The following is a 16,822-nucleotide window of genomic DNA, read 5'->3' as shown; positions in this document are numbered from 1 at the left end:
TGTCCCCACTGCCATGTGGGAGATCTGACAACTGATACACCTAACTTCTCAACTAGAAATATTCAGATACATTCTTGTCAGTGATGGCATTACAGTTCTAAGTCTGTTATTCCAAAACAAAAAGTTAAATTAACTTACTCATGTGAGTGAATTACTGCATATTAGCTATGGTAATTGGCTGTAGGCAAAATTCAGAAAAGCATGCATTTAACATCTGCCCCAGTTTAGCAGTACATGTATTGCCACCAGCAGTGGATTGTCTAACACAATGTAACTGGTGTTTTAATGTTTTCATGTCATGGCAATCAAAAATTCCAGGAAAATTGCTGCTTGTGGCAATACTTATTCATGTATTGACCAAATGTCCCTGAACTTAGCTTACAGAGATTTTCGTTTGCTTAGACTGCAGCAGCTGCTTTTGTTCTTCTTGTGGTGGGTCTTTTTGCTTGTGTTTTGGTTTTCCTACACTTCAGTCCAGCTTCAGAGACATGAAGCTTCACCCAGATACATCTGTGTTAAGGCTGAAGACATTGGGTTAGAACAGCCAACATGTTCTTGGCACTCAAGCTCTGTGACTGCCTGAACTGGCAGTGACATGAAAACCTCCTTGGAAGATGACAAAAGATGAGCTTCAGAACAAAGCAAGGCATTCCTGCTTAGCCAGCTTGGGGGAAAATTCATCCTTCACCACTCACTGGCCCTTTTGAGCATTCCATCTCCAGACCTGCTTACTTCTAATGCTCCAAGAGAAGGCAAATCTGTAAGAATATGTGGCTCAGGAATGTATTGCACTTAGAAAGTTAGACGTCCTTTGGAGGCTGAATGTCCTATCAGAGATTCCCACCACTGAATCTTGCCTTTGAAAGAAGTTTAAAGGATTTCCTATCAGTGTAAGAACCACTCTTGTTCCTGCAATCAGGCATCCAATGTGAAACAACTGTAATTTCATAAATACACAATAATTGTATGGCCTGGTATATTTTTCTTTTTTTTTTGCTTGTGGTATTCTAGATGATAAAGTAGATGACCTAGCAATCTGTTCTGACCTTAAAAATCTGAGAATCTCTGGTTTTGGCCCCCTGCAGAGTCAGAGAGTAGTTGTGAAAAGATCGTCTGTTTCATGCAACAAGGAGCTGTTACAGAACTGAGATGTGGAATCAGTGATTCATCTGAATGCTAATATTCCTTTATAATTAAGAAAAAATTAATAATTAGTGCAGCCTGATTTGCTGAAAGTCTTTTTGGTTTCGAATACTCTCCTTATCTCCTAATATTACCTAGTTTTTTAATGCCATCTTGAAATAATTATCTTCTGTGTGTTCTGGATAGTAAAGTTGACAATGAACTAATCAGGCTTACAACTGCTAAGATACTAAAATAGACAAAATATTTCACTTGAAATATAAAATGCAATCAATTGTATGGTCCCCATGTCCAGAGAAACTAATCAGGTGCTCTAAAACCTGTGGCACAAAACCTGAGCTGCTGAAGTGGTGTCGGAGTGTGCAGGTTCTGAGTCCTTTTATGAGAGATCAAGGAGGAGTGTCTAGTAAATTGTGTGCCTCAGCTTTTTGCAGAATGGGTGATGATTCCAGTCAGCTGGAGTCCCTGAAGCTTCTACCAGTGACTATGACAGTCTATTTAAAAATCATTACTTCTCTTGTTTTCCAGATTATTCAGGACAGAATATTTAAGCACATATCACGTAACAGCTTAATATGGAATAAACATCCTGGAGGGTTATTTGTACTGCCACAATATTCCTCATATCTGGGAGATTTTCCTTACTACTATGCTAATCTTGGTGAGTGAATCCTTGCTATAATGTAGTAGCATCTGGAATTTCTAGTGGAATTTTGAAGTTTTGTCTTTGAATAGCACGTGCCAAGTGACTTACCATTCATTTCTACTTAATGATGCCTTTCATTTGTCCTCTCTCAATCTTCACTGCCCACTGTAGACTGTAACATCTCTGACTCATCAACATGCACCATGTGCCTCTTGCTTGCAGAGATTGTTTGGGAAAAAAAAGTATGTTCCTTCATACTTTTCAGTTGCTGGTAATTAATGCCTGAGTTGCTGACCCATTCGTGGCCTGAAGGGACATAAAAGGAATAGCTTTTTCCTTTCTTTGTTTATTTGTGCTTGGCAAATTGGAAAAGTGGTAATTTACCCATGACACTTTTTATTGGAGTGCACACTTGGTATGGATTTACTCTGCATACTATGTGTCTTCATACAAATCCCACTAGAAGGAACGAATAGGGCTTAGGTTCATGGCTTTTTCCTGAAGCAGAGCTTGAAGAATGAGTTCTGCAGGCGAATGTGCCTCCAGGCTGAAGGGATCCTGCTTACCAGACTGCTGCTACTTTTGGCTCAGCCTCTGCCATCCCACTTGTGTGGATCTGTACTGCTTACCTGCTAAAAATTGACAGCTACTGTGTTAAAAAAGGGAGAAGAAGGTTTCTGTGCTAATTCTGATGAAAAACGACTATGACCCCCACACTGATGAATTTAGATGAGGTTGAGAGCAGTAATGAAGGGTAGGTGCCAGTAGGATGTGTTATTCCAGGCAAAAAAGGAACTCATAGCAAGACAAAAATTTTAAAATGGAATTCAAGGATGCAAGCAGAATTATCAGCTCAGGATGTAATTGAAGATGCATGTGGATAGGAATCAACCCAGAAAGAGCAAAAATCTGACAGAGGCTGTAATGGAACTGAGGAAAATGAATAAGCTTCTGGAATTTGTGGAGATAATCTGTAAAAAACATCAAGCATCCAGAGCCAGGCAGCAAAACAGAGTCTGTGTCGAGAAAGACATTTGGCTGAACAAACTAGATGTCAATATTGTGGGACAAACTGGATGAAAAAAAGAGATAGCAGAACATCTGTGGAAACAGTGAGTAAGAAAAGGAAATAATTGTTTTGGAGTCCAGTATTTTAGAGTGGAAGGTGCAGAGTGGGAGTTAAAGGGAAGTGTGATCTCCTCTGAAGCATCTGATATCTGAGAGGAAGGGAGATGACCTAAAAAAACCTGGCAAGGTTTGCATTAAGTGCAGATTGTTTTTTCCATCCCCGAAGTCCTTTAATCTGTAATAACTGGGGCGATTTTGTCTTTACTGAACATGTCTCTCTTCACTTCAGGTCTGAAGCCTCTTTCCACATTCACTGCCGTTATCCACGCAGTAACTCCCCTGGTTTCCCAATCTCAGCCTGTGCTGAAACTCCTGGTTGCTGTAGCCAAGTCCCAGTACTGTGCACAGGTAAGCAGCACTGTTTGGCTGTCAGTCACAGCAGAGACAAACCACTCTGCCAGGAATGTGGAGCCTAGTGACTCAGTCCTGTTTCAATTCAATTTCTTTCCTCTGAGATTTCTACAGTCTATGACCTATCTGCATGGGAAATAAAAAATCAGAGTATAATGGGAGTGGAATAGAGATAGTAATTAAACCCATTGTTACATGAGACAGGTAAAATAATGAGTGCACTTTGAAGTCCCGCATTGTGTGTGCTGCAAACCGCACAGGGATACCTATGCCTCAAGAGCCGTTATACGATCTTCCTTCCTTCCTCTGTGACTTTTAATCTCATCAGTGCCAGGACTTTGGCTTCTCTAAATAAAACCCTGGGGAGTTCAGTAGGAGCACCCTCTTGCAGTAGAGTGTCACAAGCAGTTTTGCCTTTAATGAGAGCCACAGTAAATCAGTCCCATCTGTATCGTGTGGCTGAGACGGAGACTTCCCAAGTTCCTGTCCAACCTGTATTTGCCTGAGAGGGTATATATTGTAAGTAGTCAGCTTGGGTGAAATGAATGTAGGAAGTGTTATTTTTGTGCAGATTTGTTTCATAGCTTTTGATTTTGAAAATCCTAACTTGAATTTAACATGTCTGTCTGGAAATCCACAAAGGTCTTTGATCATGGTCCAATATTCTCTTTCAGATTATTGTTTTATGGAATTGTGATAAACCCCTCCCAGCCAAACACCGCTGGCCTGCCACTTCTGTGCCTGTCATAGTCATTGAAGGAGAAAGCAAGGTAGGTGGAGAGGAGCATGGTAAAAGGTTGCCTGCATTCTCTGATGGGATGGGAATTTATTTTTCCAGCGGCTTTGGTGAAAGCTTTGTAGTTCTCAACAAAATGACAGCTTCCTTCTATTCCTTGGCCTTTTGTACCAGCTTAGTTGCAGATTTCTGTTTCATGCATGGGCCCTGTGCACTCAGAAATCCTCAGCATGACAATTAATGCCTTGAATCTGAGATTCACAGGTGGGACCCAGTTTTGAAATGTGACCCCACCAGCAGATAGTGCTGACCCCATCGTTGGAGATTCCATCTCTCTGCAGGTGCATGAATGTAGTGTTGCAGCTGCACTCCTTGAGTCTGAGAAGTCACATGCAAGACTTGGGGGTCAGCTGTGGACTCAAAAGCAGAGTTAAAAATGAGAACTTGCCTTTGAAAATTATCTTCTTTTATGGCCTTGAGAGGTACTGCTGCCATCAAAAAAAAAAAAAAAAAGGAAAGGACGTGGAACACTTGTGTGGGAACAAAATCACCATGTCATCTCTTGCTGTGCAATACACGTCTTCTTTGTACTTTCACAAAGTGAAAATAGATGCCATTAGATGAGAAAAGAGCTTTTTTAAATTATGAATTAAGTGGATAAATCCTTTCCAAATGCAGGTCTGAGAGTAGCAAGACTTCCTGCTTCTAGAATCTGGAACAGATTTGAGGTGGACCTCTCTGCAGTCTCTGTCAGCTGGCTCCAGAGCTCTGCTTGGCAAAGGGAACTTTTAGTTGTTTGCCTGTACAGTCCTATTTTGAATTTGTAATCTTGTCTTTGGTCTTTTCTCCTTGTCACCTCAACAAGAGACAGAGAGCCCTGCAAGGTTGGCAGCTAAAGGCTCTGGCCTTAGCTATCCATGTAAACAGTATCAGGAGAATTGCTGCAGGGCTAAGAAAGGTTGTAGAGATTTCTGAGACTTTTGAATGTTCTGGGTGTTTTTATTTTCTTTTTGTAAAACTAGCAGAGGTGAGATAGAGGAGAAATCTCTGACCAGTTCTGTAATGTTTGTAGAAATTGGCCCCAGGCACTGTTTAGATTACAAATGAGTCTCCTGAGTACATAAAGGTGTGTTTATAGTGGACAGTCTCTTCCCGCTAATATCCCAGTGTATTCCAAATAGCTTCTTATGTGCAGAGCTGGTTTTTTGGACCAAGTTTGCAGAACCAGAGCAACACAGTTCAAAGGTTGCACAAAGGAACTGCTTTTCATCTCCAAACTTGGCCAAGGCATGCTGGCAGGCACCAGTACTCCATGCAGCTGATCATGGTGGCCTGCCTTTACCAAACCTTTACTCTTCCCTTGAAATCAAATATTATAACACCCATTTTACAAAATGGTACTTTAGCTATTAAAAAAATACATGGCAAGTCCTGACTGTTGTACTATTTAAATTTTTTGCACAGTCTGTAAAAGATTAGGGATGAGAACATGGGTCTCCTGCTGGCTGCTTGCTCTGCTTCGTCTTAGTGTAAGCAAAGCAAAACCCTCAGCCCCAGCCAGATCACCTCTTCATCAGAGCTCTGCCTCCCTGGACCAAGGCCATCACAGTGATGGAGGGGTGCTCTCCAGACAGATATTGTGAACATCTTCATTATGGAGATAGATCTTTCTCTGAATCAAGGCATAGATTCCAAAGACCTGTTCCCAAACAGGTTGCAGGGGATGTAGACTGACCATGTCAATTAGGAGGGTTGTTTAAAACTTCTCTTTCTTATCTTCGTTATGTCCCTATTTCCATAAAGTGGATTCCTCTTACTGGGCTTGACCTTTGAAGTGTTTTCTTGGCATAGTAAATTGGTAAAGAAGTCTAGTAACTAACCAGGCTATTTTTCCTAGCAAATGAGGGAAACAAAATGTGTTGTGTCCTTGTTATTCTTCCTCAGTTCTCAAAAGGTGCTATTTAGTCTGATAAAGAAACCATGCAGATTTTCATTTCTTGCTCTTATCTTTTTGATCCAACTTTTCCATCTATTTCCTATTACTTTGAGGACTGTCCTGCTATATCTTTTAAAAGCTTATTCAGTATATAGTTTTTTTATATATAGAATGGTTTGAGTTGGAAGGGACTTAAAGATTATCTAGTGCCAAGCCCCCTGCCATGGACCAAGAAACCATCCCCTAGACCAGGTTGCTCAGAGCCCTGTGCAGCCTGGCCATGAACACTCCCAGGGATGGGGCATCCCCAGTTTCTCTGGGCAACTTGTTACAGTGCCTCACCACCCTCACAGTAAAGAATTTTTTCCTAAGACCTAATCTAGACCTATTCTCTGTCAGTTTGAATCCATTCCCCCTTGTGTTGTCACTACATGCTCTTACAAAACGTCCCTCTCCATCTTTCTTTCAGGCTCCCTTCAGGTACGGGAAGGCCATTTAAGAACGTGACTTCTTAAAATGCTACAATGCCTATATAATTCTTCATGCAGATAAAGCTCAATTTGAGCTTTAAAAGCTCAAGTTCTTTAGCATATTCTCCTTTTCTGATGGAGAATGTTGCACCATCCTGGTAGTATTTCATCCTTCACACACAGCCTGGGCTGTTTGGTTTCCCAGCTGTGAAAGCTTATGAAGGCTGCAAAGTCCTTCTCAGTGTTCATTACCTTTGATCCTCACACCCTGTAGGAGAGCAGAGGGACAGTCCTAGCCACCAGGGAAAATATCCTCCACAAAGAAGCTGTAGGTACATCTAATTATCAGTAAAGACCAGTGCAGTTTGTCACTAAAGGAAAGCCGCCTGCTGCAAAGTGGGAGGTCTATTCAGAAATTACTCCTCAGATGGAAGGTACAGGCGGACTGCTGGGGTGACAAAAATGACACTCCTTCACTTTTGAGCTGAAGAGTCCTTTCCATCAGACAGAAATATGCCACCTACCTCAGACAAGAGGAAATAAGAGTGAGGAATAAAATTAAGTATTTGCCTTGGAAATGAGTCCTTCAAGTGATTTTTATTTCTTCCCCTTCTGCCTTGAATACCCACAGGTTATGAGCAGTCGCTTCCTACCCTATGACAACATAGTGACAGATGCAGTGCTGAGCCTGGATGAGGACACTGTGCTTTCAACCACTGAGGTAAGGCTCTGTCACCTTGGGAGTCTGCTTGGCTCCTGGGCTCAGCCTGAGCACAGCAGATACGCTCTTCTCTTGCCTTTGCCAATGAGCAAATGTTACAAGATTTCCTGCTACACTCCTCAGATTTTACGTGTTGCACTTGTTTCAGCAGCCCTGCCACTGCCTGCCATCAGAGGAGCTTCTCGCCCTGGTTAATTGGCTCATCATTAGCATATGGTTCTTCCGTTCTTTATTATTTTAGTAACATAGCTGCAGGCGGGTGTGGGCAGCCAAGAGCAGTCAGCTTTAATATTCTGCTTTCACTTTTCTGATTGGGGTAGCTTCCCCCCCACATTATCAGTAGAGGGGGAAGGCTCGTCAGCAGAAGGGGACTGCTATCACTCCAAAAGACAGCATTGCCACCCTAGTGCAGATTTCACTGAGGAATGCTCCCTCCCCATTGTGTCAGCCCATAAAATTGCAGATCTTTGCTAGTTTAGGTGCTCGAGTGTCTGTGCCAAGAGCAAGATAGCACTAAGAAAAGAAAAATACTGTAGAAAACCAATTTTTACAACTGGGATGAGTATTGATTTCTAGAACCTCTTCCTGAGAACCACAAGGGAAACCGATGACAGTTTATATAGAGTGCAATATTTGGGAAATACATTATTAATGATGGCCAGGGAATAGCTTGAAAAACTCGATTTTCTTTTGTTTTCCCTTTTTTCCTCCATGTCCATGGTCATTCTGCTCTCCCCACTTCACCTACATAAAAATGCATTTCTGTCAGTGATGGGGATCTTTCACTGATGCTGCCAGTACTTAAATGTCAGTGAAGAAATGTGTAACATTAGTCTTCAGTCACTGCTATATACCCTGAGATGTCACTGAATTTGTTCTAAATGCATGAGATGGCAACTGCTCTTCTCCCCTGTACAGATGATGTGCTGTGGTTAGTCTGCTCAAGAAACAGCCATGGTAGACCTCTTTCCTTCAAAAATGAAAGAAATAGTTGACATTGAACCTGTTTGATGAACCTTGGTAGTTTCTGCTAGATGAGTTAAAATATGGCTGCTGCCAAAGCACTTGTGTGCAAAGCCCTGCACAGCCCACAGAAACCCCAAAGCAGTAAAAGACATTTCTCCTTGGGCTGGACTTCCTAAGCAGGTTGTTGCTCAGGATGAAGGGTCCCATGTCAGTGGCCCTGGGGATCATGGTAATGCCTCTAAGGGACTTCATTGCACTGACAGGGTATTTACAGCAACCCAGCCTGTGGATTCCCTGAGGATTTGAGGCTTTGTTTTGTTTTAACTGGTATTTAGTCTTACTACAAACTTCAGAGTCCTACAGGCTTCTGGAACACATATCAAATATGAAATAAATAGTGTTTCTCATTCGACTTGGCCATGTTTTGCCCTAAACATTTTGAAGCACAAATATTTGGTGTTGTGTGAGACAGCCTACACTTTTCTTTGTGGCTTTGTTACTTTGCTTTGTTTTTTTTTGTTGCTCCTGGAGCAACTTACAGCTGATCCTGTGTGTTTGCACAGTGGGTATTTGCTTTATGAGTCCCCTGGTCTCTGTGCTGCAGACAGAACCAGCTGGCCAGCTCTTGCTGGAGCCCACCTTGCAGCTCCAGCACATCTCTGCCAGGGTGCCAGCACCAGCAGCTCTGCTCTGCTTGAAGAGAGAACTCCCTATTGCTTCACTTCCCCCATGGTACAGCTTACGCCAATGTGATGTGACATTTCCTTTGAAACTAGCTACTCATGGAGGGTGGTGGTGGCACAGCTACAAGGCCCAGAAAAGGCAGTTTAGAAAGATGGTCAAAGACAATCACATTCCCATTGAGAGCAGCAGTCACCAGGCACATCCTCTGGGCTGTCTGACCCCGGCGCAGGAAAGGTTTTCCATTCTCAAGAGAACGACGCGTAATTGTTCTGTGAGAGGAGCTGTTCCACAGGCACAGGGGGGTGTCTGCGTGGGAAGTCATTAGGAATCAGCGTGGGTCATGATCCAGAGGTTTAAGAGACTGCCAGCTTGACTGGGTTTTCCTGGTGATCAGCCGAGAGTGGCAGTGCTGCTGGGAATTACTTAGGATGAGACCTGAGGGGCTTTTTTAATAAAGGGACTTTTCTCTTGGGGTGGTTGCTTCAGTGCATCTCCCTAAGTGCAAGGGCATATAGTTGAAAGCACAAGAGAGGGCACTAGGTGCAGCAATTTTATTATTTATTTAAGTTTGAGATTCTCAGACTTCTCTAAAGAAAACAGATGTCACGTTTTATGGGAAAGGCCTTTATAGGGAAAAAACCCTTCAGTTCTTTCATGTGGTATTGATTTGGATGAGATCAGAACTATCACAACGGTGACTGGTTTGTGCACATTGTCTATGGCTGGCCTCAGATTCCTTGAAATAACTTTAAAGGAAATAACCAGCCCTAACTTTGTATTTCAGCCCATGTGTGACTCTTCTGTTTCATAAAAACACTGTAAATGTGAGAAGTCTGACAGTAATCAACACAAAATGGGACTGTTCTCAAAGCAGCTATTCTTTACCTAACCTCTACACCCTTAACTTTGACTGCATTCTTGGAAGGCTTTTCAAACATTTTTGAGTGAAATTTTAGGTCCCTCTGGTATTGAGGGGAACCTAATGTGCAGTGCAGAAACAAAGCCCTCTTTTTTTGGGTTTGACTAGGACAATAAGAATTGTGTATAACTCTTAAAAAATTTCAGTCTAGCTTGAGCTCCAAAATCTAAGTTGAAGGGGAGGGACTGCCAGCCATTGATAAAATCTTTCCATATATATTTTTCCCAAACTCTTCTCAAATATAATGCTGACAATCATTTCACAGACTACCCTGATCCTCCCTTACCTCATATCACTAGATTTTGTTTGGTAGGATCATGGGGTAGCAATGCCCTGTCACTTCTCAATTCTCAGAGATTTGAGTTATTAGAATAGTTACAGCAAGACAATAAAATAAAAAAATGCCATTGGCAGCATTTGACATGCTCTTGTGGCTCATACAATATAAAGTATTTTTCATAAAGTTTAGGCTCCTTATGCAATTTAACTAAATGGGAATTTTATCTTCCTCTTTATTAAGCTATATCTTCAACCTTTTTGGTCATATTGACATCCTTGAAAGTATGACTGACATGGTCTTCAGAAGGCTCAAAACTGTTGGAAAATATAAAAGGACTCCACACTGACTGTTTTATTTTCACTGAGCCACTTTTACCATTTAAAGTGCTTGACTCCTGATTTTCCAAACTCTGTGTTAACAGTGATAAAATGGTAGGTGCAATGCACAAAGATGTGCAAAAATTTAAGTTTACCACATGGCTATTACCCTTGGTATTGCATCGAGATATAAATACATGCACCTACACCCATTCTTTCTGTAACTTGAAAAGGTTTGATATGTAAAGGGCAAGCTTGAAAATGTTAATGTAATGCTGTGATGCTCTAGACTGCCTTTAACAGGAACCATTAAAATGTGCATAATTATAGGGCAAAATGTCAAGCAGTCAGTTTAATTTACTGATGAATACACAGAATTACTGTTTTGCAACACTTCCAAGATTTTGAACTGCGAATTAGTGGCAATGTAGTATTTTGTTTTGTTGACATTTGTTGAAACAGTTTTGGTATTCATTTGGTCTGTACCTTTGTCCACAGGTGGATTTTGCCTTTACAGTTTGGCAGAGCTTTCCAGAGAGGATTGTAGGGTATCCTGCACGCAGTCACTTCTGGGACAACACTAAGGAGAGGTGGGGGTATACCTCCAAATGGACTAATGACTATTCCATGGTATTGACAGGAGCTGCTATTTACCACAAGTAAGAATCCAGAGCATCTGCTATCCTTCTTGTGTGTGAAACAAAATAGTAAAGAGGGGGTGGGGTGTGAAGAACATTCTTCTGGGGAGGGGAAAAAATGGGAAGATAGTACATGGGTCTACTTTTTATGGGGTAATAATTTAAGTTCTTGGTTTAGCTCTGGGGATCTGGTAATCATTACTGCACTTGTTGGGTCTCTTTGAAGTCACTTGTGTTTTGAGGCAGTTGGGCTGCTCTTTTTAACATCAGGAATTACATACTTCAAAGAGTTCCTGAATTCATTATGCTGCTTGGCTGAATGGCCTGTAGCATAGCAGAAAGGAGGTTACTTCCAGACCAGCTCTGGGTACGTGTTGGCTGACAGCTACAGACTGCAAAGTCTTCTGGCTGCTCTAGAAATGTACTACAATGGACATGTGACAGTTCAACATATTGCAGCATGTTGGAGAAAACCTATGTTGTTGGAGCTCCAGCAGACCAAAGTCCTCTCTACATTTAAAGAAAAAGAAAATTCTGGAATCTCTAATCTACACCCCCACAAAGGAGAAGGCAGGCTACAGGGGATGATAGACCCAAAGGAGAATAATTTCAACAATAAGAACAGTAGTAGGGCAGTTTTAATATGAGTTCTTTCCAACTGAACAGTTTGGAAAGAAAATATGGAGGATGAATTCATCAGTGTTGTCTATCACGTTGTAGCACAGTGGGGCTCTCCTTCCTCCTTGTCCATTATCTTGATATTTAGGCCCACATTGTTTCTTTCAACGTGGTTGCAAAAAAGGTATGTGTTCTCTTTCTCCTTTAGCACTGTTTACTGTCTTGATGAGAAACTGAGTTGTTTCCCCTTATTTTTGGAGGGTGAGACCAAAGAAAGGAAATGCTATACTGGGAGATGAGTACAAAACCTGGGTCTCAACTGAGGTAGAAATGTCCTGGATACCTGAAAGCCCAGTCACTTGTATGAATAACACTGCTGTTGATTTTCAGATATTATCACTACCTGTACACTCATTACCTGCCTGCCAGCCTAAAGAATATGGTGGACCAACTGGCCAATTGTGAGGACATTCTAATGAATTTTTTGGTGTCAGCCGTGACAAAATTGCCTCCAATCAAAGTAACACAGAAAAAACAGTATAAGGAGACCATGATGGGACAGGTATGTAATCACAGCATGATTTAGCAGTTGGGATGTATTGATAATGTAACAGGTTCACTTCTAGGTTAGGCTTACAGAGCGATACAATTCTGTCAAATATTTTTGCAGTTTCTAAGCAGAACTGTGAATAGACTTTAGATATGTTTTTATAATGAAGAAAAAAGAAAACTGGCAAACGTCTACTGTGAATGCTGCTTCCCTTCATAGTGTTCTGACATGATGTTATTCATGGTGATTCCAAACTCCTGGAACTGATGATTGTGGTGACTGAATTCCACTTAAACCCTAATTTTCTAAGTGTTCTAGACCCAAGACTTAGTCATGGAATGCTACAAGCATAAGTAAATTCTAGAAAAATTTTCTATTTTTTATTATTATTAATTAATATAATGTACCAGGCTGTGCCTGTGCTATTTTAAATTATATATTGTGATTCAAGCACTGACACTGAACTGTCACAACAGAGGTAATTTGTGATATGCAAGTGTTTTTTCCCCACAGGGAACATTTTATCCCACAGTCATGCCATCACTCATTAGCAGCCATGAAGTACTTGTTTTAGGTCCTCTTCCAGCTACTGGATAAGCCTTCTGTCATTGCAGAAGTACCTCTGGTAACAGGGAGGCATGGTAGCGTGGGGACTCTTGTCTTCTTGCCCTATATGAGAGAGCAATGAGGGGAATAGCAAGTCCTGCAAAACCTGCAAGTCCTGAGCAGCCTCCCATCTGTGCTGCCATGGTGTCAGTGATCTCAGTGCAAACAGCACCATGATTACCAGGGGGCAGCTGAAAGAAGGGCCCTCGATTTTCCCCTCCCATTTTCCCCTGGTAGCATTACTCGGATCTTTGACTGGGGAGTTGCCATGCCAGTCTGTAAACTCCATTATCTCTGTGTCACTGGGCTTGCACCTGAGGTATCAGTAGCATTGGCAGCATTCAGCAATTCTGACTCATCTGGGTGCCCAGGAGACCTTCTGTGAACAAGAAGGTGCCATCCAGAAAGTACCTGTTGCTTCCAGCTTCAGCCTCAGCTCTCCACAGGGCTGTGCTTTGGCTGTTTGGCAAAGCTGGAGCATTCATTTTTCATCTTACAGCACGGGTGACTCGAGTCAGCCATGAACTATAACTCTCTCCTAAAGACAAGTTGTTCCTGCAGCTTTGGGAAATGTAATGGACCATGTTCATAATTCCTTGAAAGACAAATAAAAAATTAACATAACCTCAGTGTTGTGACAGAGATGAATAGTCATATGGAAATTCAGTGTTAATGGCCAAAATACCTGCTATAATCCTCCAGCAACAAGCTTTTACTGGCTCTTTAGTGGCTCTGTGTAATCAGGAGGCTGTAATCAATGCACATTGTAACCTATCACTTGAGCTAAACTGGACAGGCCTTGGACCAAGATCAAGTCTGGTATCACAGTCATTTGGCAAGTTCCTGACTTTATCTGTTTCTTCATGTTTTAATTTACATCCTTTGACTTTATCAATTTATATTTGTTTTTAAAGTATAGTGGAAACATAAGTGCTATAGAGAGATGCATGGGAAGTGGCACAAAAAACCTCTAGGTTCTCAATATTCATACTTTATCTTAAATAATAGATTTATTATGTTCATAAATGTTATTTATGTACAGACAAAGAATAATAACAGCTTTAAAGCTGCTAGGGCCTTTTTTTCCCAGAGCTGCTGTGTTTCAATGGACATCCACAGGGATTACAGCTGCCCTGAACTTTGGAAAATCATGCAGAATATTTTGCATGTATGCAGTCAAAGACCATGGTGTTTTCCTGGGTCACAGTTAAATATTATCTAGTGTGGGATTGAGTCTGTGAGACAGTGCTGTCTGATGCACTGGACTTGGCCAGAGGGATTCCTGGAAGCACCTTGCTTTTCTCTGTAGGGCACCTACACACATGAGTAATGCCAAGCACATAAGGACATCTAAGTTACAAGCTCGTTAAAATTACTTGTGTATAAATTCCTGCGGATCTGAGCTGCAAAAGTTCAGGTTTGACCCTGAGTAATTGTTTTTTTCTTATGGCTGAAGACCATGGGCAGCAATTGGCCTGGCCTTGCATGTGCATCTCTGTTGGAAAGCAACGGCCTTCTGTTTTTTCCTGGTGGTTTTTAAGAACTTGTTGTATCTCTCAAATAGCTCGGGGATTTGAAAAAAAGAAGAGTGAGGGAGAGGGTGAAATAGAGTGCTGGCAAGCTTTGGGAGGGCTGCTTGTGGGTGTTGTGTTCCACAGGCTGGCTCATGGTTGAACTCATGTTTCCACGCTGCCCTGTCCTCTGCACTATTTGGGCAGTCAGGGGTGTCCAGCTCAGCACCACTGGATCTGCTGTGGGCAGGGTGTTCGTCCCCTCTTTGAGCCCAGGCGGGTTCCAGATGCCACAGAGCCGCGTGTGCCTGGGCACCATGGTGTCCGCCTGGGCCGCCATTCCACCATGCTGTGCCAAGGGCAGCTCTGATCTCTGCTCTCCTCTCCTCACAGACGTCCCGGGCCTCGCGCTGGGCCGACCCCGACCACTTTGCGCAGCGGCAGAGCTGCATGAACACTTTCGCCAGCTGGTTTGGCTATATGCCGCTGATCCACTCGCAGATGAGGCTCGACCCTGTCCTCTTTAAAGACCAGGTCTCCATCCTGAGGAAGAAGTACCGAGACATTGAACGACTCTGAGGACACTGCTGAGGGGCCGAGCCGCCCTGGCCCCGGGAGCCGGACTGTGCCGCCGGCAGCGAGCGCCGACCCTGCCAGCCGCGTCCCGGCGCCGCCGCTCGGACTGCGCCCGACCGCGGCACGCTGCTGCCGCTGGGACGAGGTCCTGTACAGTTTCATTATGGAACATTAAATAATTATTTTTGAAATGATTGCTATGCAGGTTTAAACTTTTTTAATGATCAAAAAAAAAAAACTATTAAAAACAGAGTTCTTTCTTTAATCAAAATTGTGTTGGTTGTGAATATTTCAGAGCTGCCATTTCTTTCTTTTATGCATTTGATTGTCAATGCAATTTTCATTCCTTTTCCCTGCACAGTTAAACGCTGGAATCTCACTGGGGGAAAATGCAGCAGGTTCAGAAACAAACTGAGCACAAACAGGACAGAACTGAAGTATTAATATTTCTCATTTACTACCAACCTTTTTTTCCTGTTTTCCCCAATCCAGTAGCAGCCCCTGTGACTGAAATCCTTTGGACAGCTGGAAAACTGGAGAATCTCCAAGGAGCCAAATGAGAGGGCAGATCCTTCTGCTTGGGGACCTCTGTTTTAAAGGCAATCAGCCTTGCCTTGAAGGGAGAGAGGAGCATTATTGTGGAGGAGCATGACATGGAGCACAGGGACACACGTGCACTGCAGGGCCGTGTGCTGTGCTCAGAGGCACGTCTGAGTGTCCCTGCCATGGATGGCAGAGCGCCCTGGGGCAGTCAGCACAGCCAGCTGGTGGCTCTGTGGGACACCCAGAGCCTGTGCAAGTCCCTGCTGTGGGCAGTGGTGCCACTTGGCAGCTAAACATGCAGAAGTAGCTTCGTTCTGAGGGTAAAAGGAGTGTTGATGGAAAGCAAGAAAGCACATTGGTGCTTGCAGTGCAGGAATTTGGCCCATAACTGGCTTACTTGAAATCAAAGCATGGGCTTCTCTTTTTCCCTTTTTTTTTTTTTTTTGGAAGTGCAAATACATAGAGACATTCCCTCATGGAGCTCTGACACCTGAAGTAAAGCATATGGTCAGACACTGGGTCCTGGCACCAGTGGTGTTCCCAGGCATGCTTGGGGCAGGGTAACTCACACAAAAAAACCTGCTCCTGAAATATGAGTGCTGCTCATGCTCCAAAATGGTTTTAGCATTTCAAATATAAGTATTTTTAAATTGAAATATTCCATTTTTTTTTTTTTTTTGTAATCCTTTGCTTATTTATGTGTTTCTTTACATTGAAGAATGAAAACAGAAGCAGTGATTTGGGTCAGGAAGATGCCATTCCAGTTTGCTAAGAAAATAAGCACTTTAAAAATGTCTCAAACCCTCACATTTCAGGGTGCTCTGTAATTATCCCCACCCCAAGAGGAGCTCTGTTAAGTCACAGCAAGAGGGTTCAGTGCTGATGCCCAGAAGACCAGCAAGCCTTTCTATACCTCACTTCTTTGTAAGCAGGCAGTCTGGTAGCAGGGATGAAGAGTAGTGACTCTTCAGTCACTGCCAGTCCCACCTAGTAGGGATGAAGAGTAATTGGACCAGAATGACCACCTGTTTCATTCAGGCTCAGGCACCAATTTAATATGCAGCTTTAAGCAACTCGCATAACCAGGGCATGCCCCAATTTCAATTTCCTCTTTGTAAAAGTAATAATTACTGATTGTAGAGAGAATGCTGTGAAGCTTAAATAATTTTTCCTGCTGTTAAGATTCTTATCCCTAAACAGAAAGTTGCTGTCAAAGTGAAAAGTACATGTTGCTAAATGTTGAATGCAACCTGACATGTGAAGACATGCAGAGGGTGCTTTGCTTTGCATATGTATTGCAATATTTGACCAGAGCACATCAAGTTAGGACAGGACCATCAGGTTCCTGGCATTTTGTTTTAGAATCATAGAATGGTTTGGGTTAGAAAAGATCTTGAAAATCATCTGGTTCCAGTCCCCCTGCCATGGGCAGGGACATCTTCCACTAGACCAGGTTTCTCAGAGCCTCATCCAGCCTGGCTTT

The 16,822-nt window shown here is 42.6% G+C and overlaps 1 protein-coding gene across 1 annotated transcript in view; it reads left to right on the top strand.

The window, feature by feature from the left end:
• The window catches only part of EXT1 (exostosin glycosyltransferase 1), a 176,851-nt gene extending 161,784 nt beyond the window's left edge, over nucleotides 1–15,067 (top strand). Inside the window, 7 exon segments of the mRNA XM_039715416.1 lie at nucleotides 1,672–1,804; nucleotides 3,147–3,265; nucleotides 3,943–4,038; nucleotides 7,042–7,131; nucleotides 10,796–10,956; nucleotides 11,944–12,115; nucleotides 14,614–15,067. Of these exon segments, the coding sequence (XP_039571350.1) occupies nucleotides 1,672–1,804; nucleotides 3,147–3,265; nucleotides 3,943–4,038; nucleotides 7,042–7,131; nucleotides 10,796–10,956; nucleotides 11,944–12,115; nucleotides 14,614–14,799 (957 nt within the window). The 3' untranslated portion in view covers nucleotides 14,800–15,067.
• Nucleotides 15,068–16,822: the final 1,755 nt, after the last annotated feature.

This window comes from Passer montanus, unplaced genomic scaffold (genome assembly GCF_014805655.1).
Source record: "Passer montanus isolate IOZ18808 unplaced genomic scaffold, ASM1480565v1 scaffold33, whole genome shotgun sequence".
Classification (NCBI taxonomy): Eukaryota; Metazoa; Chordata; class Aves; order Passeriformes; family Passeridae; genus Passer; species Passer montanus.
Note: the sequence above shows the minus strand (reverse complement) of the source record. Positions and strands in the feature narration are given on the sequence as shown.